This window comes from Hermetia illucens, chromosome 1, assembly GCF_905115235.1.
Source record: "Hermetia illucens chromosome 1, iHerIll2.2.curated.20191125, whole genome shotgun sequence".
NCBI classification, from domain to species: domain Eukaryota; kingdom Metazoa; phylum Arthropoda; class Insecta; order Diptera; family Stratiomyidae; genus Hermetia; species Hermetia illucens.
In genome coordinates, this window is record NC_051849.1 from 136,700,753 (window position 1) to 136,722,630 (window position 21,878).

Genomic DNA, 21,878 nt, shown 5'->3' on the forward strand with positions numbered 1-21,878 from the left:
GAGAGCATGAGAAAGAGTGAAGCGAATGAACTAAAATAAACAAAAGTAAGGAGAATAACGTCTTGCCGTTACTGCCGGTTGCGAGGGCTTAGTAATTAGTGGTATTCCTTGATTCCAAACCAACGAACTGGGATTGCTGGTATTCGGACGCAACAAGATAAAAACTTGCTTTCCTTTTTGTTATATTTAACGTGCACACAAGGTGACATTCGTCGTTGTTAACGGTTAAAGGTAAAGTATGGTCGGACCTTCTATGACAGAATAAATACGATTCGATGGGCCTTTCGTTGTCAAATTCTCGATACCCATTTATTCTGGATGACGATGCTTGCCTGCATATTATCTTAAATGTTCTGAAGGGGTTCCAGGATGCTCTGACTAGACATCTTCTATAAATGTAGGCCTCACCTTCCACCTTGGCACGATTTCAGTATTTCGATAAATTTGCGAGCTAAGCAGACATGTACTTTTGCTATTATCTGTTGCAGTGATAAACCATTTAGTAGAAGGAGCTGCGTCGTCCTCTCTATTGCATTGAATGCCGGGGTTGGTGACTAGTTACATTTATTACCATCAACAGTTTATGCCACAATGTATCTAAGAGACAGTATCCACACTAAATGGTCCGGACTTGTGAATGATTTGGAAAAGTTCAGCCCCTCAACATGCAGCCGTATCTACATGTGGTTTAGTGCCCAGAGGGTGTGTGGATAAGCTTCCCCAAAACATTCGCAAGTCCGGTCCATTGAGTGTGGGTACTACTTATTAGATGTACTGTGCTCTATGCCTCGCTATCTGTTTCAATATTATTTCGTTTTTGGCCTTCAGAGTTTTAAGACCTACCATTCAAATGTCGTTCAGATCTGCTTGAGGTGATGCGATAGTTTTTAGTCGCTCGACTAACAGAAAGAATATGAATATTAGTACGTTTGCATTTGTTTCGTATTCCACCGGGCCCGTAATAGCAAATTCAATAAAAGAAGAATTATTGGAGGACCCACATAATTTCTACCCCGCGTCCAGTTTTTACGCATAATTTTCACCATGGACGCGGATTTTCTCTCTACAGCCCTGATCTTAGGATAATGGAGGGCTGCTTCTAGGTTCGTGAGATGTCCGACAGGAGTTGAACAAATTGAAGTCATCAATGGTGATGGGTAATTGTGGTTAATACAATCCGTTCGATATGCGGGCTTATGGTAACAATATATTGCCTCCGCTCCTCTTTAATACTATATATTAGCCTTCTTGGTCGCCATACTTGTGCTCGGCGATCATGCCGTCTTGATTTGTGCAGTAAACCATGTATGATTTCAGTCCCCATGCCTTACCTATTGCTTTTCATGCCTTGCCTTGCTCATTCGCTGTCACTTTCAGATTTTTTGCCACACTTAATAATTGGAACTATTCACATTTTGGACACTTCACCGCCTTACACAACATATACAAAATTGTAGTAGGAGTGCGGCAATAAAAAATGGAGCACGTCCTCATCAGAGGTCTCTTGTGCTTCAAGAGTTGACCAGTTACTGCTTTTGGACTTTGCTTCCTGCATCGGCATCTAGTCACTCCGGCGAGAATTGCATACTCATCGCCGGAAATTTTCTTTTATAAATACTCAAACATAAAAATATCTAAAATTTGTGTCTCAACAGCTTTCACAGCCAGAGTAGAACAGTTGGTGCTGTCCGACTTGCCGGTGCGTGTATGGTTTTTTTCAGTCTCACAGGCGACCGGATGGATTTTGGACTGTTTAGGTATAATTGAGAGGCTTGCCAGATTGTGTAAGGCACGCTTAATAGTTCATCCACTGCATTGTCTGACGGTAGAGGTGGCAGAACTCCACCAGTAGAGCTCGTCTGTATATGCCGCCGCACAAAGTCACAACACATAGATATGCTTGAGCCAACCTGCATCTCAGTAAAAGTGTGCATTTGTACATGCTATATTATGCTTTCTGCCAGCTAATTGCAATGATACAAGTGGAAAATAGTCTCACGTCTGCTATATGTATTATGACTACGATAGCCATCTATTTCATGTTCCATTCTTTGTCATTCTTTAATAAGGTCATAGAATGTCGTCTCACAAGATTTTCCCGATTGTTAAGAATGCTGATTGTGGTGCAGGAAGAAAAGTATTAGCCTTTAGACTTTGGCCTGTGTTTGACCCCGTCCTGGCTTTGCTAAAAAGGCTACCATAACCTGCCCCCAAAATCGTTACAGCTTAATCCATTGCTATAGAAACATGGGGTCGATTTCATTTCGGCAAGGCAAATTAACTGTTTCAAATGATGATTTATGTACAGGTAGGTAGGTAAATATTACCCTCAGAAAAAGGGAGAAAAGGAGGAACTTTACCCTTAAAACGTTAATGGAGCCGGACTAACCTGTATTGCGAGAGATAGGTTACAAGGCTCCCAGGCCCGGGACCGGTGATGGGGAAGTAAAATTTGAGCGAAAGAATCTCCGAAAAAAATTGCACTAGGGGCTCTTCACATTCAGAACGCGATTAGTAGTGTTCTTAAGAATGTGATTTCTTAAAAATGAAATAACATATTGATTTGCATTTTTTCGCCATTTTGAAGATAAAGAATGAAAATAAAATAATACAAGTAGGAAAATCGGAAGCTGGATACTTCAGGTATGAAAAGTTTTGTGTATTTATTTGATAGAAACATTTGAGAGAACATTTGTCGCATTAGTACCTAGCACGCACCATATGCATATATTATGTGAGAATATCCACTTTTGCGTGATATTGACATTCAAAGCCTTGGATTTGTACCGAAGCGACAATGTTGACCTATTATAACTTTGTTAGTAATAGTGCGATATCCACCAAACTTGGTAGGGTCATACTCTGTTATAGCCTTCATTGCTGCAATTTGGGGATTCCAGGACGAACTTAAGGGCGTTCTGGAATCAACTACTAAAAATGATATTCATTTACTATTATTATCTTTTTTTGAACAGATATCGGTATGGAAGGTATTTCGGAATTTAGGCACCATATAGGGGCAGCCTCTTGATTTTTTTCAGATTTTTCGATTGAATAGTTTCTGAAAGTGAGTCCCTGAAAGAAATGATCACTTTCGACCACCCTCACTCCCCACCTTTCCTTCAAATATCAAAACTAAGACCGGCTTCGGAAAGTACTAACCGATACCTTTCATTTGATATCTCGCATGACTATATTTGGTGGAACAAAAATGTACATTCTCCTATTGATTATACGGGGAACCCCACCCCCTTCAAATTCGACGTAGAATGATATAACTCCCTGTATACGTGAGAGTTCACGGTTCCCACAAAACAAATTTGTTTTACACAAAAATTTACACTCCCCTTCTATATGTATGGGAAATTTACTGAAAAACCCCTCTTAAATTCATCCTAAGACTACCAAATTTCTAGCATAGAGGACCATATTTCGCACATACGTGTCAAATTTCATGAAAATCTGGCAATTAACGCCAAAGTTATAGCAGTTCAAACTTAGCAATTTCGGGCGAATTAACTGCTTCTAAAGCCATACAAATAAGATGCTGACGTCATAATTAACGAGAATAATTGACATTCGAATGAAATATTAAAATTCCCATTCGTGAAGAATCTACTTCTCCTTAGCCTTTCTAACCTTATTAAAATCGGTTCAATGTCTGTCTGTCTGTCTGTCAGTCTATCACACCCGATTTTCTTAGAAACGGCTGTACCGATTGACACGAAATTTGATGAGAAGGTGGGAACTGTGAACGCCTAGACACGTAGTGAGTGACATCCTTCTACGTTGAGGCTTAGGGGGGGGGGGAGGGGGGGGCATATATGTAAAAGGGGGGTCTACAAATTTTTTTCACCGAATATAGTCATGTGGGGTGTCAAATGAAAGGTCTCGATTAGTACTTTTCGAAGCCTCTATATGGTGTCCACGCCACGAAATACTCTCCATATCGATATCCGTTCAAATTAAGTTATTAATAGTATATTACCATATGTTTGGCGAGATTGAGTAAAATCCCCCTTAAGTTTATCCCAGAGTTACAAAAGTTGGTAGTAGTATAAAAAGCATATTATCCCTAAGTTTGATAAAAATCATAATGTTAGTAAAAAAGTTACAGTAGCTCAAAGTTGGCCTTATCTTGTAAATTTACTGCAACTGAATATCAATATCACACTAAAGTGGGTAGTCAAACATGCTAAATGCATATACATAACGGGCTACGTACAAATGAGATTGTGGCGCAACAGGATTAACAACGTTCGAAATTTATTTCGAATGTTGTTGATACGAGCGGGTGGACGATGCCACCGCCGCTCTCCGTGGCTTTTCTAGAACTCGCCACGAGGGTGGAGAGCCAGCGGTGAAGGAGTCCGCATCTCTCTTCTGCTCTAACCGCCGGCATGATCACACGCACTCTCGCGTAGTGAAGTTGAAAAAATGCGATATGAAATGAATTTGCGAATGAGTCTGCGTTAAGAGTCAAGAAACCATGGTATAATTATTTTGAATAGTTTTGTTGCATTTTTCTAGAGAAGCTAGTTTGATAAGGATTTTCGTAATTGAAAGTAGCTGCACTATTGTAATAATTGTATTCATGCTTAATCTTGATATGGACATACAATTTTAAAAGAAAGAATTTACCCAGAAAAGGAATTTCCATTAAATTTACCCGGAAAAGGGATTTATTTTAAAAAATTTAAAGTGTTCATTAAAGGATAGTTCTATACTTAAATATACTCACAGAAGAAGCAAACAAAACCTTTCATACCTGATAACTAGAAGGCAATGGAATTTTTAACTATGTGACACTGTCATGCGCTCGTCGCTCCTCACATCTTCTTGTTTTTCGTCAGCCTTTGTCCCGTTCACAAACTGGATCGGCTCGTCGTGATCGGTTTCGTCATTTTATTTTATCAAATGCCTGATCTGGATGCAATTTCGAGGCTTTTAAATGCCCATCCAGGGTATCAACATACCGTTGTTTCGGCCGGCCCTTGACTTCGATGTTCAGAGCAATCTTGGTAAGTGATTTCTCGTTAACGCAAATTACATGATCATACCATCGAAGACGCCTTCCTCAGAGTTTCTCCACGATCGGTGCAAACCCATATCGATTGCGGATATCCTCATTTTGGATATGAAAGTACTGGGAGTCTAACGTGAGTACCTGCCGTGTAGGCATAATCCCACGGTCCTTTTCGGACACGGATTGATTTGGGGACCACATTCAGAGCCCCGCCATGACTGGCACAGTGGTACTGGTTTATATTGAGTGCAGGCTTAGCATTTATACCAGTGGATGCAAGACCTATCTATCATCTCTGCACTAAGGGGTACGGCACCTGAGTTGTACAGCGCAACTCCACGCTTGGGGTCCAGGAATTCTCCTGGAGCATATGCTCTCAGAGGGCTGTCCGGGTTCCCATGATACCAGATAACCTCCGGTGAGGCTTCTTGGCCAAAGCCACTTCAGATGAGTCCCTTGCAGACTCGGGTCTGATCGCCCACCTCGAGTACATGGGGACGGTACTCCCTAACGGGTTAACTGGAATTATCATTTTCCAAAACTATGCTATCAGCCAATGGAGAAGTGCGGTATGGTCCTCACAAAGGGAAACACAAAACCTTTTATACCTGAAGCGTCAAACTTTCGGTTTTCCGACTTGTTATATTGTTTCATATTACGGAAGTCAGTGTTATTGCTTCTCTGACTAGCGCAAAGGTGAAATCCCTTTTATTACACCATAGACTGCATGCAGGTGCATTTCTGGTACTTTCTCATGGGCACGGAATTCTTAGTCCCTGGCATTCATCGATCCGGCCCTGTTTTGTTAGTTGATCTCTTTTTGAGGTTTGCTCGGTTACTTAACTCATGTTAAAGATGAAGGTGCTTTTGATAACAATGCTCATGTGCCGGATGTTCAATTCCTGTCGTCTACGAAGCAAGATAAGTTTCCCATGGTAGCCAAATCGGTAGACTCAGCTGCGAGTTGAATGTTGATTTCCTTTGATATCAATGTCAACGCCCTTTCTTTTGTGCACATTCGAAAGAAAATTTCTGGATCTACTGTCGACTGCGATGCCGATGAGTTGAACCCCAACTGACCTTATGGCAGGCTCTGTGCTCGAACACTATACTGCCGCGAAAGTTGCAGAAATTTACATGTATTTTATGGCCGCCGAGATCGTGCCTTTCTTCACATGTATTCAGATCAGTCATCACAATAACAATATTGCCTTTAGGAAGCCTAACTTGAATTCCGTACAGTTGTTCGTAGAAAACATCATGCTACTTTTTGTGGGAAATCTCCGATTACAATTGTGATACTTCTTAATCTGTACTCAAACTTCGCAGTGGAGATCTTGCTCTAAACCAGATGCGCCTCCACTGCTTCTAGGATTACCAGAATGAAATACCGGAGTCTTGCAAAATTAGAGTATTCCACAAAGGTGCACCATCTTACTTCGTTGAGGTTCAAAACGTCAAAGCGATGTCGCCAAAATTCCCGCTCGAGTTGAAACATTCAGGAGTTTCCAACATAATTGTCGGGGAGCATGCGCACATTCCAGAGACCGATCGTTTTTGGGTTCAATAATCAACGGCCGATTTATTTTTTCCCTTTTTTAAATTATTTTTATTATATTCACATATTCATGAATAGGTCGTTTGTCTTTTGCTGAATACATACACCCACTTGACCATTTGTTTTGTGGTTCCCTTGCGAAAATATTATTTAGCGGAGATATCAACCTCTCGTAACAAAAATTATTAATCTTTGAAATAAGACTGTTTTTGCTTTTCCGCTAACATTATTTATTATATTTGCAAATGCGATATTTCGGGAATAAGTTCTATAGAGCATTCATGCAAAATATTGCTTTACGGGGGTAATCCCATGTGAAGGCCGTTTTTTCGCTTTTTGTGAAGAACTGGATGAAGATAGAAATGCGTTTTTTTCGCAATATATTTATAATATCTAAAGGATACGTAACAATTTTTTAGACCAATGTCATCATTATTGAAGTACGCGGCAACTTATCCACCCGTTTCCAAAGTGTTCGTCCTGCCGATCTTAAAGAAAGAAGAATTAACGGTGTTTTAACGTGTGGAGCATGCCACGATTCGCAAACTAGGATTATTAAAAAATATTGAAAGTAAATTGTTGGTGCCTTGTTAAACTTTTTTTGTAAATTATGGTGTTTCGCCTTCTTTAATGTATAAACAAGTCGGAATAACGGAACTTGCCACTTCGGGTTCATCTTGTGTGAGAAACTTTCTACACACATTTTTCCATTCGTATAGCTAAAAACCCAAAATATTCTGTCATATTTTTTTCAAACTACAATATATACGTAGGTATTGCAGACGTCAATATTATGCTCACCCTAAGAAAACATTGGGTATTATCGAATACTATACTTTTATATGCACTTATAAAAATTGATCTTACACCTATAACGGATTTACTTCGTACTAAAAGTATACATATGTATATATTGGGTTGGGGGAAAAGTAATGTCGTATTTGTGATCGAGTTTTAACGCTTTATTTAACATACTTAGAATTATCCGATTTAAGTCAAATATGCGCCGTTTTGTTCGCAAACTTGTTGCCATCTATAAGGCAACTTCATTATCCCCCGCTTATAAACCCCCCTCCTTATTTACAAAAAACTCAGACAGTAAGTTTTCGTAAGCCTCTTTTGAGGCCAACTTAGTAACACCAAAAACTTTTTGCATGGACCAGAAGAGATGGTAATCACTTGGTGCCAGGTCCGGACTATACGGTGGATGCGATAGAACATTCCATCCGAGTTCACGTAGGTTCTGGCGCGTTATCAAAAATGTGTAAGGCCGAGCGTTGTCGTGGTGGAACAGAACACCATTCGTATTGACCAATCCTGGCCGCATCTGATCAATCGCCTGCTTCAAACGGTCAAGTTGCTCACAGTAGAGGACCGAATTAAGGGTGTGACCATAGTTGAGCAGCTCATAGTGGATGACTCCCTTCCAATCCCACCAAACACACAGCAAAGCCTTCCGGACCGTCAATCCGGGCTTGGCGATGGTTTGGGCCGGCTCGCCGCGCTTCGACCACGATCCTTTTCGCTTGAGATTTTCGTACGTGATCCACTTTTCATCACCAGTCACCATCCGCTTCAAGAATGGGTCGAATTCGCTCGGTTTTAGCAGTGCATCGCAGGCGTTGATTCGGTCCAAGAGTGTGTGGCGCCCAAACATCCAGCTTTTTTTGGAATCCAATCTTCTGCAAATGGTTCCAAACGGTTTTATGGTCCTTACCCAGTTCCTGGCCAATCGAGCGAATGCTCACATGCCGGTCTACTTGGATGATTTCGATTTTATCGGTTTCTACGACGATTAGCCTACTAGTACGGGATGTATCTTCGACATCCACCACACCAGAACGAAATCGATCGAACCAACGCTGTGCTGTGTGGATCGTTACAGTATCGGGGCCATAAACCTCACAAATTTTTTTGGCCGCCTTCGTTGCATTTTTATTTCTCAGGTAGTCGTAAAATATGACGAATTTCTTGCATGGTGGACTCCATCTTTGACGCGCTATAAATTGAGACTGAAATGTACGATCATAAAACTGTCAGAGAGATACCTGTAGCCCACATTGTCGTATGATCCGATATGATAAGTACAACACAAGATATGTTTGAGTGTCACCATCTATTGACAAAATACGACATTACTTTTTCCCCATATATAAAATGATTAAAAAATTAAAACGAATTGTCTCCCTGCGCCCCCCATTCATATGACGTTTTAGAATGCACGAAATTCACATAAAATGTGAAAGTTTCACCTTCTACAAATTTATTAATAATAATTGGATTTCATTCAAACTATTCCCAAATTTGTGTCTTATATTATCCCTTATGCTACTGCCAAATTTTTTAGTTCTAACATGAACTTAAGGGGGGTTTCCGGCAAAATTTCTAAAATATGCTAATATACTACTATTAACTTTATTTGTTCATATATCGAAACGGGATGTATTTTGAGGCCTAGATTTCGTTTAGATACATCAATGTGATTTTTTGGTTGGATAGGTCTGAGAACGAAACCTGTTACACTTTTTGAGGATCATATTTTCAGCCCTCACTATGTTTCACCCGAGTTTCAACATGGGAGTTTTCTAAAAGTACTAATTGAGCCCTTTCTTTTGAAAACCCCACATGGCCACATTCTGTGAAAACATATTGACAACAGTCCAGCCGTTTCCGATTAAATCGGGTGTGACACGACGAGCCGACCCCGCTTGTGAACGGGACAAAGGCTGAAGAAAAAGAAGAAGAAAAAGAAGAAGACAAACAGACATGACTCCATTCTAATAAGGTTTTTATTTTCACACAAAACCTTGAAAAACGTCCCAATGAATTGCAATTATCCTAGTTTGCGAATTGCAAAAATATGTTTTGAGCTATGGTGGCACCCAATTTTCGATATGCAGTTTCGAGAAAAACGTATTTAAAAATTAAAATGTGACTATTGACCATAAAAACTGAACTGACAATTAATCTGCTATTAGTAGTCCATGAAAATTCGGTTTCTTAAAAAAACACATGTAAAGCTTTGGCTTCAATATGCGCTGTTTGAGCAACGTCATTCGAACGTCATTCGGACCGGTAAATTCGTGCTTCATTGCGGCGAACGACATAAACCTGACGACTTCACCTGTTTGATATTGTAATTTCCAAACGACCGGAGTATTGAAAAATCACTCTGCTCAAATATTCTACACTATGTCTAGATACAATCGATGTAAAAACCACGGATCCGGCACACGGCATGACCCCCTTAAGCTGCCAATTTATAATTTACATTTATTAAAAATATTTCCATACTCCTACATTCATTATTTGAAAAGAACAATGACTTCTTCATCGCCTGAGAACAATTGTCCAATAAAAATGCACATTAAATTGGAAAGGAGATTGGCAGACAAAGAAAACGACTATAGCTCATATATAGCAACTAGTGATACAACGAAACAACAATCCTCAAGTTCTGTTTCCAAATCAGCCGAATCGACTGATCCTGATGAGAAAAGTCTTTACATTTACGACGCTATTTGGAAAGAGGTAGGTAGGCTTATGTGTAACCATTTTTTGCTATATAAGTTACATCTGCAATTTTTATAGAATTATTTCTCGACATCAATTGATTTACACGAGCCACGTGGTCCAAAATATTTGTGCATGGAATGTAACGAATACTTTGTAACAAGGTTGAGTTTATCAACTCATTCGCAGATGCATCGAAAATTTTTCTGCATAATTTGTGCCATGTATTTTGAGAATAAACAAGATATGGTAGGTACTTATATTCTTAAATACGTAAACATTTGTGCACTCAATACAGCTTGAGTATTCCTTTAGAAACCAATCATTTTAATTTTCCCCATATCCTGATGTTCAACAGAACAAACACCTTACATCTTCGCATGCGAATCTTGTGAAATTGATCATGCCAGGAACAAGGACTCTTTTGGAGGTTGTGAAGCCATCAGAAACTATCTGTGCACTCGATGATGCGAGACCAATAGTGCAAAAGTCGGTAAGTGGTCGAAAGTTACCAATTCCAAAGCGATCTCTTTCACAACGTAAGAAAAACAAAATCGAGGCCATAGAATCTGCTGTTGAAGTACCAACAAGGACACTGAAATCCCGATTTGGTCGATGTATTACTGTAAAAATGCCAAATTATTGAAAGTTGATCTTCACTTCACTCATCACTTGTCTTTATGATGATACGCTTATTTTGAATTGAGAGTCTTTATTTTATTTTATTTTTTGTCTTTTTTTGAATTATTTTTGTAAAGACCTTGTGAGTTGAATTGATTTCATTCCATATATTGAAGTAACATGAAGTTTATTTTTTACTTATTATTTTGTTTGTGATTTTGAATAAGTTCAAAACATCTGAAATAAAATGAACGTTCATGTCGTTTAAAAATGCTTGTTGCTTTTAATAAGAAACTATGAGGTTTTGAAAGGTTCAGTAAAATCGTATCTGGCGCAAGGACCTGACGAGCTGGGACGTGGAAAAGGACGATACCCCTCCGCTCCGGGTTTTTTGGAGGATTTGGGATACCATATTGTCTCTGACTAGCAGAGACTCCTCCACAAGATGATGCTAATATTCAACAAAACATATGAAAATCAAAATGACTTGGGATACAAGATGAAGTTCTTCAGAAAATTAACGAAGAAGCTGAATAACCCCAGTGATGTGTTTTCCACGAGCACATCTAATGGTACGAGTGTTACAGCATAATGTTCAAAGCATCTCTAACTGCAAAGATGATGCTATCCACTTGTATAATACAAGGGAAATAGACATTATAGCACTCCAATAAATATTTATTTAAAGAAGTTAAATACGATAGTGACCAAAATGTCATTATTGCGGAAACGTGTAACGTTCAGCCTAACATGACTGTAGCATCGGTCTATTTTCTCGCTCAAAAGAACGCCTCGTCCTTTAAAAAAGAAATTAAGAAACTAATTACGTTTCTATCTAACCGTCCCAATCCAGTGATCCTTGGCGACCTGAACGCCAGCTCCACAGCCTTTGGATATGCTGCTAACCAGGCAAAATGTGGCATACTATTAAGCGAGCTTTGTAATTGTGACTTTCGAGCACTAAATAACGGTGGTAAAACCTTTGCAGTAAAAATCCCAACGCGGAGTTTTAGGTCCTCAGTCCCGGATATCTCCCTTACCAAATCTCGGGTACTATCCTGGCACTGGAAAACCTTAGATGACACCTACTCAAACAGTCATCACAAGCCAATTCTCCTACAAAGCAAATCATTCATTCATCCAACCAGGTTTCAAAATTGCCAGAAACTGGAAATTGGAAATATGCAACCACAGGACACCATTGAAGGTTTCACTCATAGTATTCAAGAGAAAATCAAACTTGCGGAGAGGTATGAAACCTAAGACTTGGTGGGATGCGGACCTAAAACCATACCTATTAGAAACAAGTCGGAAAAGCGAAAACTGGACGTTTCAGGTATGGAAGGTTTTGTGTGTTTTTATTTTATAAAACCATTTGAGTGTGCATTTGTCCCGTTAGAACCTAGCATGTAATATATGCATATATTATGTGAGAATATCCACTTTCGGGTTATAATGAGATCCAAAGTCTTAGATTTGCATAGAAACGGCAACTTTGACCTGTTAGTTGTTAGTAGATTTTCACCAAGGCAGGATCATGCTCTATACTACCGCCTACATTGCTACATTGCTTGGTGATTTTAGGATGCCCCTTCAGGTTCATGGTTTTTCAGTCAATTACTAAAATTTTAGTAACATACTATTATTAACTTTATTTGAACAGATATTGGTATGAAGCGTATTTGGGAGTCTAGGCACCATATAGTGACAACCTCTTAATTTTTTTCAGATTTTTCGGCTGGGTAGTTTCTGAGAATGGGTCCGTTAAAGAAATGATCACTTTCAACCCCCGCGCTCCCCACCTTTTCATCAAACGTCAAAACAAGGCCCGGCTTCGGAAAGTACTAACCAAGACCTATCATTCGAAGCCCCACATGACCATATTTGGTGAAAAAAATGTGCAAATTCAATGTAAAAGGATGTAACTCACTGTATGCGTGAGCGTTCATAGTTTCCACCTTTCCAGCAAATTTGGTGCCAATCGCGACAAATGAGTGTGACGGACTGAGAGGCAGACAATAAACCGATTTTAATAAGGTTTTGTTTTACACAAAACCTTAAAAATGAGTGTGCCATAAGGGATTTCAGGCGGGGGCCTAACCCCAGGAACTTACTCAGAACAAGAAATGCCTTAGAAAACTGGAGGAAAGAAATTAAGAAAGCAAAAAAGAAATATTCGGATGAGTTATGGGAAGAAATGTGTAACAAACCAGACATTTTGGAATAAAATAAAGAATTTCAGGAATTTCCAGAAAGAGCAAACAGCTAACAACAGAGGATAAGGAAACCAAAGAGAATTTCTTATAGGAAACCACAGCACAATACAAGGAATGTCCCACGTTTCTGAATACCGAGCCGCCTTTTACCAACAGGAAGATTTCTCAATGGGAGTTCGCTTGTGTCCGCCTAAGCGAATGGTTCCTTCTACCAATTGCTGTCGCCTGTGTTCGGATCGGGCTTTTGCGCCGTTGCCAAGTTTACGAACATCGTTATTCAGTTGTTTAAGCGTGTTTTGTTTAACGGTGAAACAGTACCACGATAACAAAGTGAAACCGGTACAAGCCTCGCGCCTCGAGTGCGGAACTCATCCTTACTCGGCCATTTCATTTGGCCGACAAGACCGGTATGGCCGAAGAAATGATTAGTGACGACTGGCCTGTCATAATCATCGACGACGACCAGAGCTTCCCTCCTGGGGACCAGCCCGACGCTCGGATCGGTGAAGCAAATTCCTGTGTCAATTACATACAAGGATTCCAAGACGAATTCAAACTTGCTTCAGGTAAGTCTGTCATCAAAAGAAAACAAACGGATTTGGGCATCACGGACAACGAGACCCCAGCGAACAAAAACCGCTTTTATCTTTTCTCTGACAACGAGCATCGCTCCGAAGCGACGCACGCACGTCCCGGGAAATCGAAATCTGTTGACACGGCCAACCCACCGTTAATTAAAGATAAGAATACAAAGTGAGAAAACTCCGAGTTTCTTGTATGGATTGACTGCCAGGCTGACTAGACCTTATCATCAACAACATAGACAAAAATGCCAAATTTGAAATTACCCACCTACTGGCCACCAGACTCAAAGTTCGGCTCGTTTGCCCCAATATCCATAAGAAACTATTCCACCTCATCAAAATCACCAAACTGGAAGGTCATTCTCTTACGCTGAAAGAGGAGAGGAAGCCAACCCTCATCCTCAGAGAAATCTCCCCCCATGAATTCACTCCTGAAGACGTGACTTCGGAAATTAAGGGGCTAACGCAGATTACGCCTGTCCGTGGTAACAAGCAAATCCAGCGCAAAGAGAGAGCCAAAAGCATCCCGCACTCCCGATCTGCTTCGTTCTTCCCCAAACTTGACAGACCCTCGTCTGTTCGTGTATCTCAGCCTAGCACTTTGCCTCATGCCAACTGGTCCGCCCCATCCTTTCTGACCCCGTCTTTCGCCGCAGTGGCTAGGGGTCGAGCAAGAGAAATATCTGGCAGTCACTCAAGATAAAAAACTTCTTTGGAACAAACATGTAGAGGTGAAAATGAAACGAGCTCTCACAACTTATGAACTGTGCAGACGTACCTTTGCTTCGACATGGGGACTCAGGCTTCATGTGGTAATGTGGGTATACGTTTCCGTTCAAGCCGAAGTTTATGCGATCCTAAGGCGGTTGAAGGGCAGGCACATCGCAATCTGCAGTGATAGGCAAGCTGCATTGAGGGCGTTGAATAGTCCTTTGGTCACCGCGAAAATCGTTCATGAATGCAGAAACCGTTTGAACTCTGTCTCTAGATTCAATACGGCTATATTGGAGATCGTCTGCGAAATTGAGAGTTCGAACATCCAAGAGACAAAAGTCATATGGGTTCCGGCAAAGAGTGGAACCCACCTAAATAGAATGGCGTACTATGCGGCTAAAGGGGCCACCTATAGTGGTTCCCAACTAACAACCATCAGCCAAAAGGAGACTCCGCAGCGCAATAAACGCAATAAGCAAAGTTCGCCACTGGCAAGATCTGGTCGACGAGGTGAATGGGGATCCGTGGGGACTCGGTTACAAACTGGTAACCCGAAAAATCAGGCCTCTGCGGAAACCCTGTTCACTTAAGGCCGAGCAGATGGACCACATTGTAAGGGCACTATTCCCTGCGCACCCCGTATGGGATGATGACGTCGGCGCGGAGAGCGCAGAGGACTGTCCACTTTTCTCTATAAATGAGTTGGCCAGGCGCCAGAGCCCGATGGTATTCCAGCAGAGGTATACAAACTGGTATTCGATCCGCGGCCAGACCTACTGCTTGGCGCATTCAACGCTTGCCTGCAAGAGGGCATTTTCCCTGCTCGTTGGAAGGTTGCGAGGCTTGCGCTGATCCATAAAGGGAGAGGCGACCCCGAATTGCCGTCTTCATACCGCCCACTGTGTATGCTTGACACTGCTGGGAAAGTGCTCAAAAAGCTCATCAGAAGTAGACTCGCTGAAGCAATACGCGCTGCCGGAGATTTATCTTCCCCGCAGTTTGGTTTTAGAGCAGGGAGATCGACAATTGATGCTGTCATGCAAGTCGTGGACGCCGTTCGACGAGCAGAGGCACATAGCCGCCGAACTCCACGGGTGGTGCTCCTCACTCATTTGACGTCAGAAACGCCTTTAATTCCATAAGATGGAAAGACATTCTAGGCACACTAGATAATACTTTCAACGTGTCGAACTATCTCTTACGGATATTGAGGGACTATCTGAGGAACCGCTCCCTGCTCTATGAAACACTAGAGGGTCAAAGGTGGATGGAGGTCACGTCGGGGGTAGCACAGGGATCCATCCTAGGGCCGGGCCTCTGGAACGCTACCTATGACAATTTACTTAAACTCGACATGCCAGAAGAGTCGCGCCTGGTCGGCTATACAGATGATGTCGCAGCGCTTGTTGCTGGACGCACTGTCGAACAGGCGCAAAGCAGACCGGCATATTAATGCGATGGATAAGTGGATGGATGACTGCTCATGGTTTCAACCTTGCACTGAAAAAAACCGAAGTAGTCATCTAGACTAAAAGGAGAATTCCGACCCGGCGAGTCGATAATCGAGTCAAAATCAGCGGTAAAGTACTTCGGGTTGACTCTTGACTCAAAGATGAGCTTTTCTGAGCAAATCAAAGAAGCAGTGAACAAGGCTGCGGCTGGAGTTTGGGCGTTAAGTAGGCTAATGGCAAACATTGGGGGTCCTACGTCAAGCAGGCGACGTCTCCCGATGAGTTCAACACAGTCTATCCTGCTATACGGCGCAGAGGTATGGGCTGGGTATATCGTAAACGCCTCGCGCAAGTACAGAGACGGGCAGCTTTGCGGGTGGCGTCTGCCTATCTCTGAACCGGCCGTGATGGCGATCGCGGGAGTGATCTACGTTGCTCTTCTTGCTAAGGAGCGTCAAGCCATATACAAGCGCAAGGGAGATGAGCCAAGGGAGGTGGTTGCTCGCGAAGAACGGCAACGCACTCTAGATGAGTGGCAGCTCTCGTGGCAAAATGAAATTAGAGGCAGATGGACTGCGCGGCTCATCGGTAACTTAGGTGCGTGGCTGAATCGGAAGCATGGTGGGACTGACTATTTTTTTACCCCCTTCCTTACTCCTTTAAATGGGCATGGAAGTTTTCAGTCTTACCTGCCCAAGATTGGAAAGGCGCGATCTCCGGATTGTGTGCTTTGCAATGGAGTTGTGGACGACGCCCACCATACTTTTTTTCTTGTGGAAGGTGGGAAGGGCTTCGTCAGCAGCTCTATTTAAACACAGGGGATCTCTCTCCAGACAGCATTATCGAAGAGATGCTGAGGACTGCTGACAGGTGGAACCGTGTTGCCCATTACGTTCGGGCCTTTCTCGTTGCTAAGAAGATAGAACTCGACCGGTGGAGGAGCCGGATGGCAGGGGGTTCCTTGAACTGACAGTTCCCTTCCTCCTCTCCCCTCCCGTTGGTGAAATGAATTCCCTGATTTGAAGGCTCTGCAAGGCTGGAGAGTTCGGGGACTACCCCGAAGTAATGTGACAAATACATAGTTCCAGGCTAGCTCTCTGACGATGGGGAGGTGTTTAGTTGGTAGTCCGACGACGTACCGAACCGGGAGACCAACACTGTGTGCGTAAATGCATTCACTTACCCAGGCAGGGTTTTTGCTAGCTTCTTCCCCACACTGTCTCTGAAACTACCAGAATTCATTGATTCGCAAACAGCTCCCACAATCAAGACTTTCAATAGACTCTATTAAAATTAGTAAACTAAGCAATGACTTACCTCCAGAGACAGTTGATCACATATTCTTCTCATGTCAGATCTTTGCCGCTTTTAGGAAGAATTATAATTGAAGCAAAGTTTTCAACTCTGTAAACATCGAAAAAGTTGACTGACGGTTTCGTCCAGGGCAGAGGCAACTCATCAAAGGCTGCCTCACCTCTGCCCTGGGAGCAGCGTGACCGAAAGTAACGACAGATGGTAATCGCTCCATTTAAATATAATCGCAAAATCGTAATGAATACGAATAATATTCAAGTGAAATCCGTCATAAGTTCAGACCTAAACAAGGCCGAAGTAATTTTTTTATTGTGGATGCTAGGAGTCCTCAGTGCGCACCCCCTTGGTAAAGTAAACATGTTGCTTAGAAGCGGAAGCAAGAACCACATTGAAGATTTAATAGACTTTATTAAGAAATCAGGAGTTAAATTGTCTCGAACAGGCACAAACATTTGTCTAATTGTGTTTTAATACGCGTATCCTGCCAATATATCACGCAATATTCTGTCGTGCATTTGTTATAATTTCTTTCACTTCCTTCTACTGTTGCGAATCATAAAATTGCAATCAGAATTGTAAGTTAGAAAACATTATGTAAAACACTTCTTCTCTAAAAAAGGAATATTTTTACTTTTGGCTTTTAAAAATTTTGTTACGTTCCGGAAGGGTTTGCTTTCTTTCTTCACATCACTCCATATTATATTTCCATCTTTTATTCCTGAAGATTAGGAGCATCTGAACTCATTTGTTTCCACCTAACTTTCGAGTAGTGTCCCCATTCCTCTGCCAATCGCTTATACAGACATTTCTTGAGAATATCATTAACTTTTCATTTTTTACCAGAAACACTCAGTCCAGCCAAATCGGCCTCAGCCTCAAATCTATTTAACGGAGGTCTTCGTCCGTTTGCCATAGTTCCAATTCCACGTCATATACAATGTTGTGTCCTATTGTAATTTACAACAAGTCCAAGGTTATAAATAATGAAATGGTTGTAAATACTACTTTCTATCAAGGTTGTGTTTAATGTTACTACAAAGACCCCAGAACTGAATACCAAAACCGCAAACTTTTCATTATACGCTCTTTAACCAAGGCAGGCCTTTTCTCTCGGTTTTCTTCTGCTCGGACTAAGGAACTTCAAATAAAAATATTAACAAATTTCAAAAAAACTCTCCAGTCTTACCTCGTAAATTATGTACAGAAATAGTGTTCAAAATTTGAAAAGGATCGGTGCAGTAATTTTAGTTTGAACAATAAAACAAGTCGGGAAACCGGAAGCTGAGCGCTTCAGGTATGAAAGGTTTTGTTTGCTGCTTGTGTGAGTATATTTGAGTGGGATAGTTTTATCCCATTTGTACGTAGCCCGTTAAGAATATCCATTTAGCATGTCAGATTTGGGTCCGCAGGTCCCACCTTCTCACCAAATATCGCGTCAATCGGTATAGCCGTTTCTGAGAAAAGAGCCTGTGACAGACAGACAGACAGACGGGCAGACAGACAGACATTGAACCGATTTTGGCGTTGCGGCACTTGTTGCCGGACGCACTGTTGAACAGGCGCAAAGCAGACTTGGCATATTGATGCGACGGGTAAGCGGATGGATGATTGCTCACGGTTTCAACCTTGCGCTGGAAAAAAACCGAAGTATTCATCCTGACCAGAAGGAGAATCCCGACCCTGCGTCCCATATCGATCGCCGAGTTGACTATAGAGTCAAAACCAGCGATTAAATCTTGGTTTAATGCTCGACGCGAAGATGAGCTTCTTCGAGCAAATCAAAGCAGCAGCGGACAGGGCTGCAGCTGGAGTCGCGGCCTTGAGTCGGCTAATGGTAAATATATCGGGGGCCCTATATCAACTAGGAGACGTCTCCGCATGGGAGCAACGCAGTCCGTTCTTCTCTATGGTGCGGAGGTATGGGCTGATGCCCTTGATAAGGAGGTGCATCGTAAACGCTTCGCTCAAGTGCAGAAGCGGGGAGCTTTGCGGGTGGCATTTTCAAGTCCGTACATAGCTAAGCTAAAAAATATCTACATCTCCCTTAAATTCCATGTGGAACGATGTGGCCCACTATGTGCATGTGTGTTCACAATTCTCAGCTTCGCACCAAATTTGGTGTCAATAGTCATAACTGTTTCCAAAAAAATGCGTGTTGTAAAATAACATAAAGTCTATAAATCTTCAACGTATCGAAGTGAAGTTTTTGAAGATGCAAACGTGAATACCCGAATCTAAAGCTGAGTGGAAATTCAAAGAGCGCCTTGGCGTGGCAACAGTGACGGACACATTTCTTAAATATTTGGGGTCCATAGAAATACCATGAAAAAGTGGATTTTTGCAGGAGGAAATATGGAAGATAAAAAGAGATATGTGGAGGATAAGAAGAGAAGTCCGCGGAGCCCGGTAAACAATAACCGAGACAATTTGCATAACGGTACATTTGGTCAGTTAAATGGGGACAATAGGGCTATAGTCAACTTGTGAACCCTTTACGTTCAGCAAAGATCATCCGCCATAAACTTCAAAACCTTGGCTTCGCTGACGATAACGCCCTTGAACGGGAGCGGCGTGCAAATATCCTGTGTAAGGACGAGTGGTGGATTCACCTACATCTGATGCCCAATAGACAAAACAGAAAAGTGAGAACGAGCAATCCTGCGAGTATTCTTACAATAGAGTGCCTTTACGTCGAATAAAGGCTATGATGCACCATCTCTTCATCGACTTTAAAGCCGCTTATGATAGTATAGCACGGGGAAAACAGTACACGGCCATGAAAGCATTCGGTATCCCGACGAAATTAATAAGACTGACTGGGCTAACCCTGACCAATGTGTGAGGCCAGATAAAAGCAGCAGGATCAATGTCAAGACCATTCGACATCAACAACGGTCTACGACAAGTGATGCCCTATCATGCGTCCTCTTCAACCTGGCCCTCGAGAAAGTAATCCGTGATGCTGAGGTAAATGCAAGAGGTACGATCCTCTTTAAGTCCACCCAACTACTGGCCTATGCTGACGATATCGACATCATGGGAAGGACGACCCGAGACGTACAAACTGCCTTCATCCAGATCGAGCAGGCGGCCATTGGTGCGAGATCTTGGGATGCACATTAATGAAAGCAAGGCAAAATATATGGTGGCAACGTCAGCACCAAAAACCAACCAACCAACAACATCAAACCGCACTGGTCAAACGGGAAGAATAAAGATAGAAAAATACAACTTTGAGACCGTTGATAATTTCTCCTATCTTGGGTCGAAAATCACAACCGATAACAGCTACGATGACGATGAAATCCGCACACGGTTGTTGACTGCCAACAGAGCCTATTTCAACTTGCAAAAACTGTTCCACTCGAAACGTCTCACCATAGGATCAAAGCTTTTACTGTACAAGACAATGATCTTGCCAGTCCTCATGTATTCCTCGGAGACTTGGATTCTTAGCAAGAAAAACTGCGAACTTTTGGCCGCGTTCGAGAGAAGAATACTCTGAAGAATTTTTGGCCCCCTACATGAGGATGGACGATTCCGTAGCCTACATAACGACGAACCCTATGAGCGATACCATGATCGTCAGGTTGTGAATAAAATCCGGTTCAACAGGTTACGGTGGGCGGGTTACTTATTCCGTATGGATGAGGATGATCCAGCCCGGAAAGTCTATAAGGGCAATATCTATAGTAGAAAAAGAAGACGAGGCAGACCCTGCCTGAGATGGAACGATCGCGTAGGTCAGGACGCCAGACACCTCTTGGGGATATCGAATTGGTGGACCTCGGCGCAAAACCGGGATGTCTGGAGTTATTAAGGCAAGCCTAGACCGGATACCGGTTGTTGTGTCGTTGATGATGATGAAAGGCTATGATAAATGGTAGTCGCGGGAAAGGATCATCCCACTTTGTTGAGGAGCAAACCTATGTCGTGGAGAATACTAAAAAGGAAAAAAATTGTTTCGATTTTTTTTTTTATTGATGTTTATAGAATAGTAACTCAAGCATACCTGATTGAAATTTCGACACAATATCTCATTTTGATTCTAAAGCCTACCCCCTACATTCTATCATACTTGCCGGAGCGTAAACGGCTTGAAGAATCGTGTTATATGTAGTATGTATGTGAATAATATATGCCCCAGAATATATATCCTCTAGTATTTATCCAGATTCCGGTACATAAACATTGCAAGAACTGTTCGCAACGTTCAGTTCTGTGTTACTTATTTTGCTCGGAAATTAAACAATATTGCAACGTATGATATTACTACAGATCCAACGATGTCATATTGTATTACTCTCCTTTGTTAGGTGCGCTTTAAAGTACTTCAAATTTTTTTGAAAATTTAATTGTGAATACTTTAAACGCATTTTACTCCAACGTGGTTTTTTGGTGTGCGGTGCAAAAATTTAACACTATGGAACGGATTTATTTCAAATTTAGCACACATACTTATTGACTATTTAACTATTCTATTGACCACAATTTAGAACAAGTAATTAATATTTATCAGTTTGCAACCTTTTTTCAAACAAAAAAGGATCAAAATAGACACCCGTGTTCAAAGGTGTGTCAAACTGAAAGTGGTCAAGGACGTTTCATAGTCGCAGACACCGTTGTTGCTAATCTTTTAAAATAAAGACGAAGCGAATCTATTCAACCTACATACGCAGCATAGTTCACCCTTGGCACAAGATCGTAAAATAATGTATTGCAACTTGTTGGAACGCCTTACCATCAGACGGGAAAATCCGACCCTCATCAGCGATAGCTTAGCTCTGGATGATGTTCTTGATCTGTGACTTTCATTCCTAGCGCATGATTCTGAACATATCCTTAATTTATCATTTACCGCAGAGCCTTTCTAACAAACAA

At 41.8% G+C, this 21,878-nt stretch overlaps 1 protein-coding gene across 1 annotated transcript; it reads left to right on the forward strand.

The window, feature by feature from the left end:
- The first annotated feature begins 4 nt into the window (after positions 1 to 4).
- On the forward strand, positions 5 to 10,985 carry LOC119661312. Its single transcript, XM_038070604.1, has 4 exons — positions 5 to 157; positions 9,902 to 10,115; positions 10,176 to 10,346; positions 10,456 to 10,985. Exons 2-4 carry the CDS (start codon positions 9,906 to 9,908, stop codon positions 10,741 to 10,743), a joined length of 669 nt encoding a protein of 222 aa, XP_037926532.1. The 5' UTR covers positions 5 to 157; positions 9,902 to 9,905; the 3' UTR covers positions 10,744 to 10,985.
- The last annotated feature ends 10,893 nt before the right edge of the window (positions 10,986 to 21,878 follow it).

Bases quoted from the DNA above. Each gene is read 5' to 3' on its own strand.
- LOC119661312 (XM_038070604.1), top strand. From the start codon at position 9,906: ATGACTTCTTCATCGCCTGAGAACAATTGTCCAATAAAAATGCACATT. The intron at 10,116-10,175 runs GTAGGTAGGCTT...CAATTTTTATAG, and splicing joins ACGACGCTATTTGGAAAGAG to AATTATTTCTCGACATCAAT. The intron at 10,347-10,455 runs GTAGGTACTTAT...GATGTTCAACAG, and splicing joins TTGAGAATAAACAAGATATG to AACAAACACCTTACATCTTC.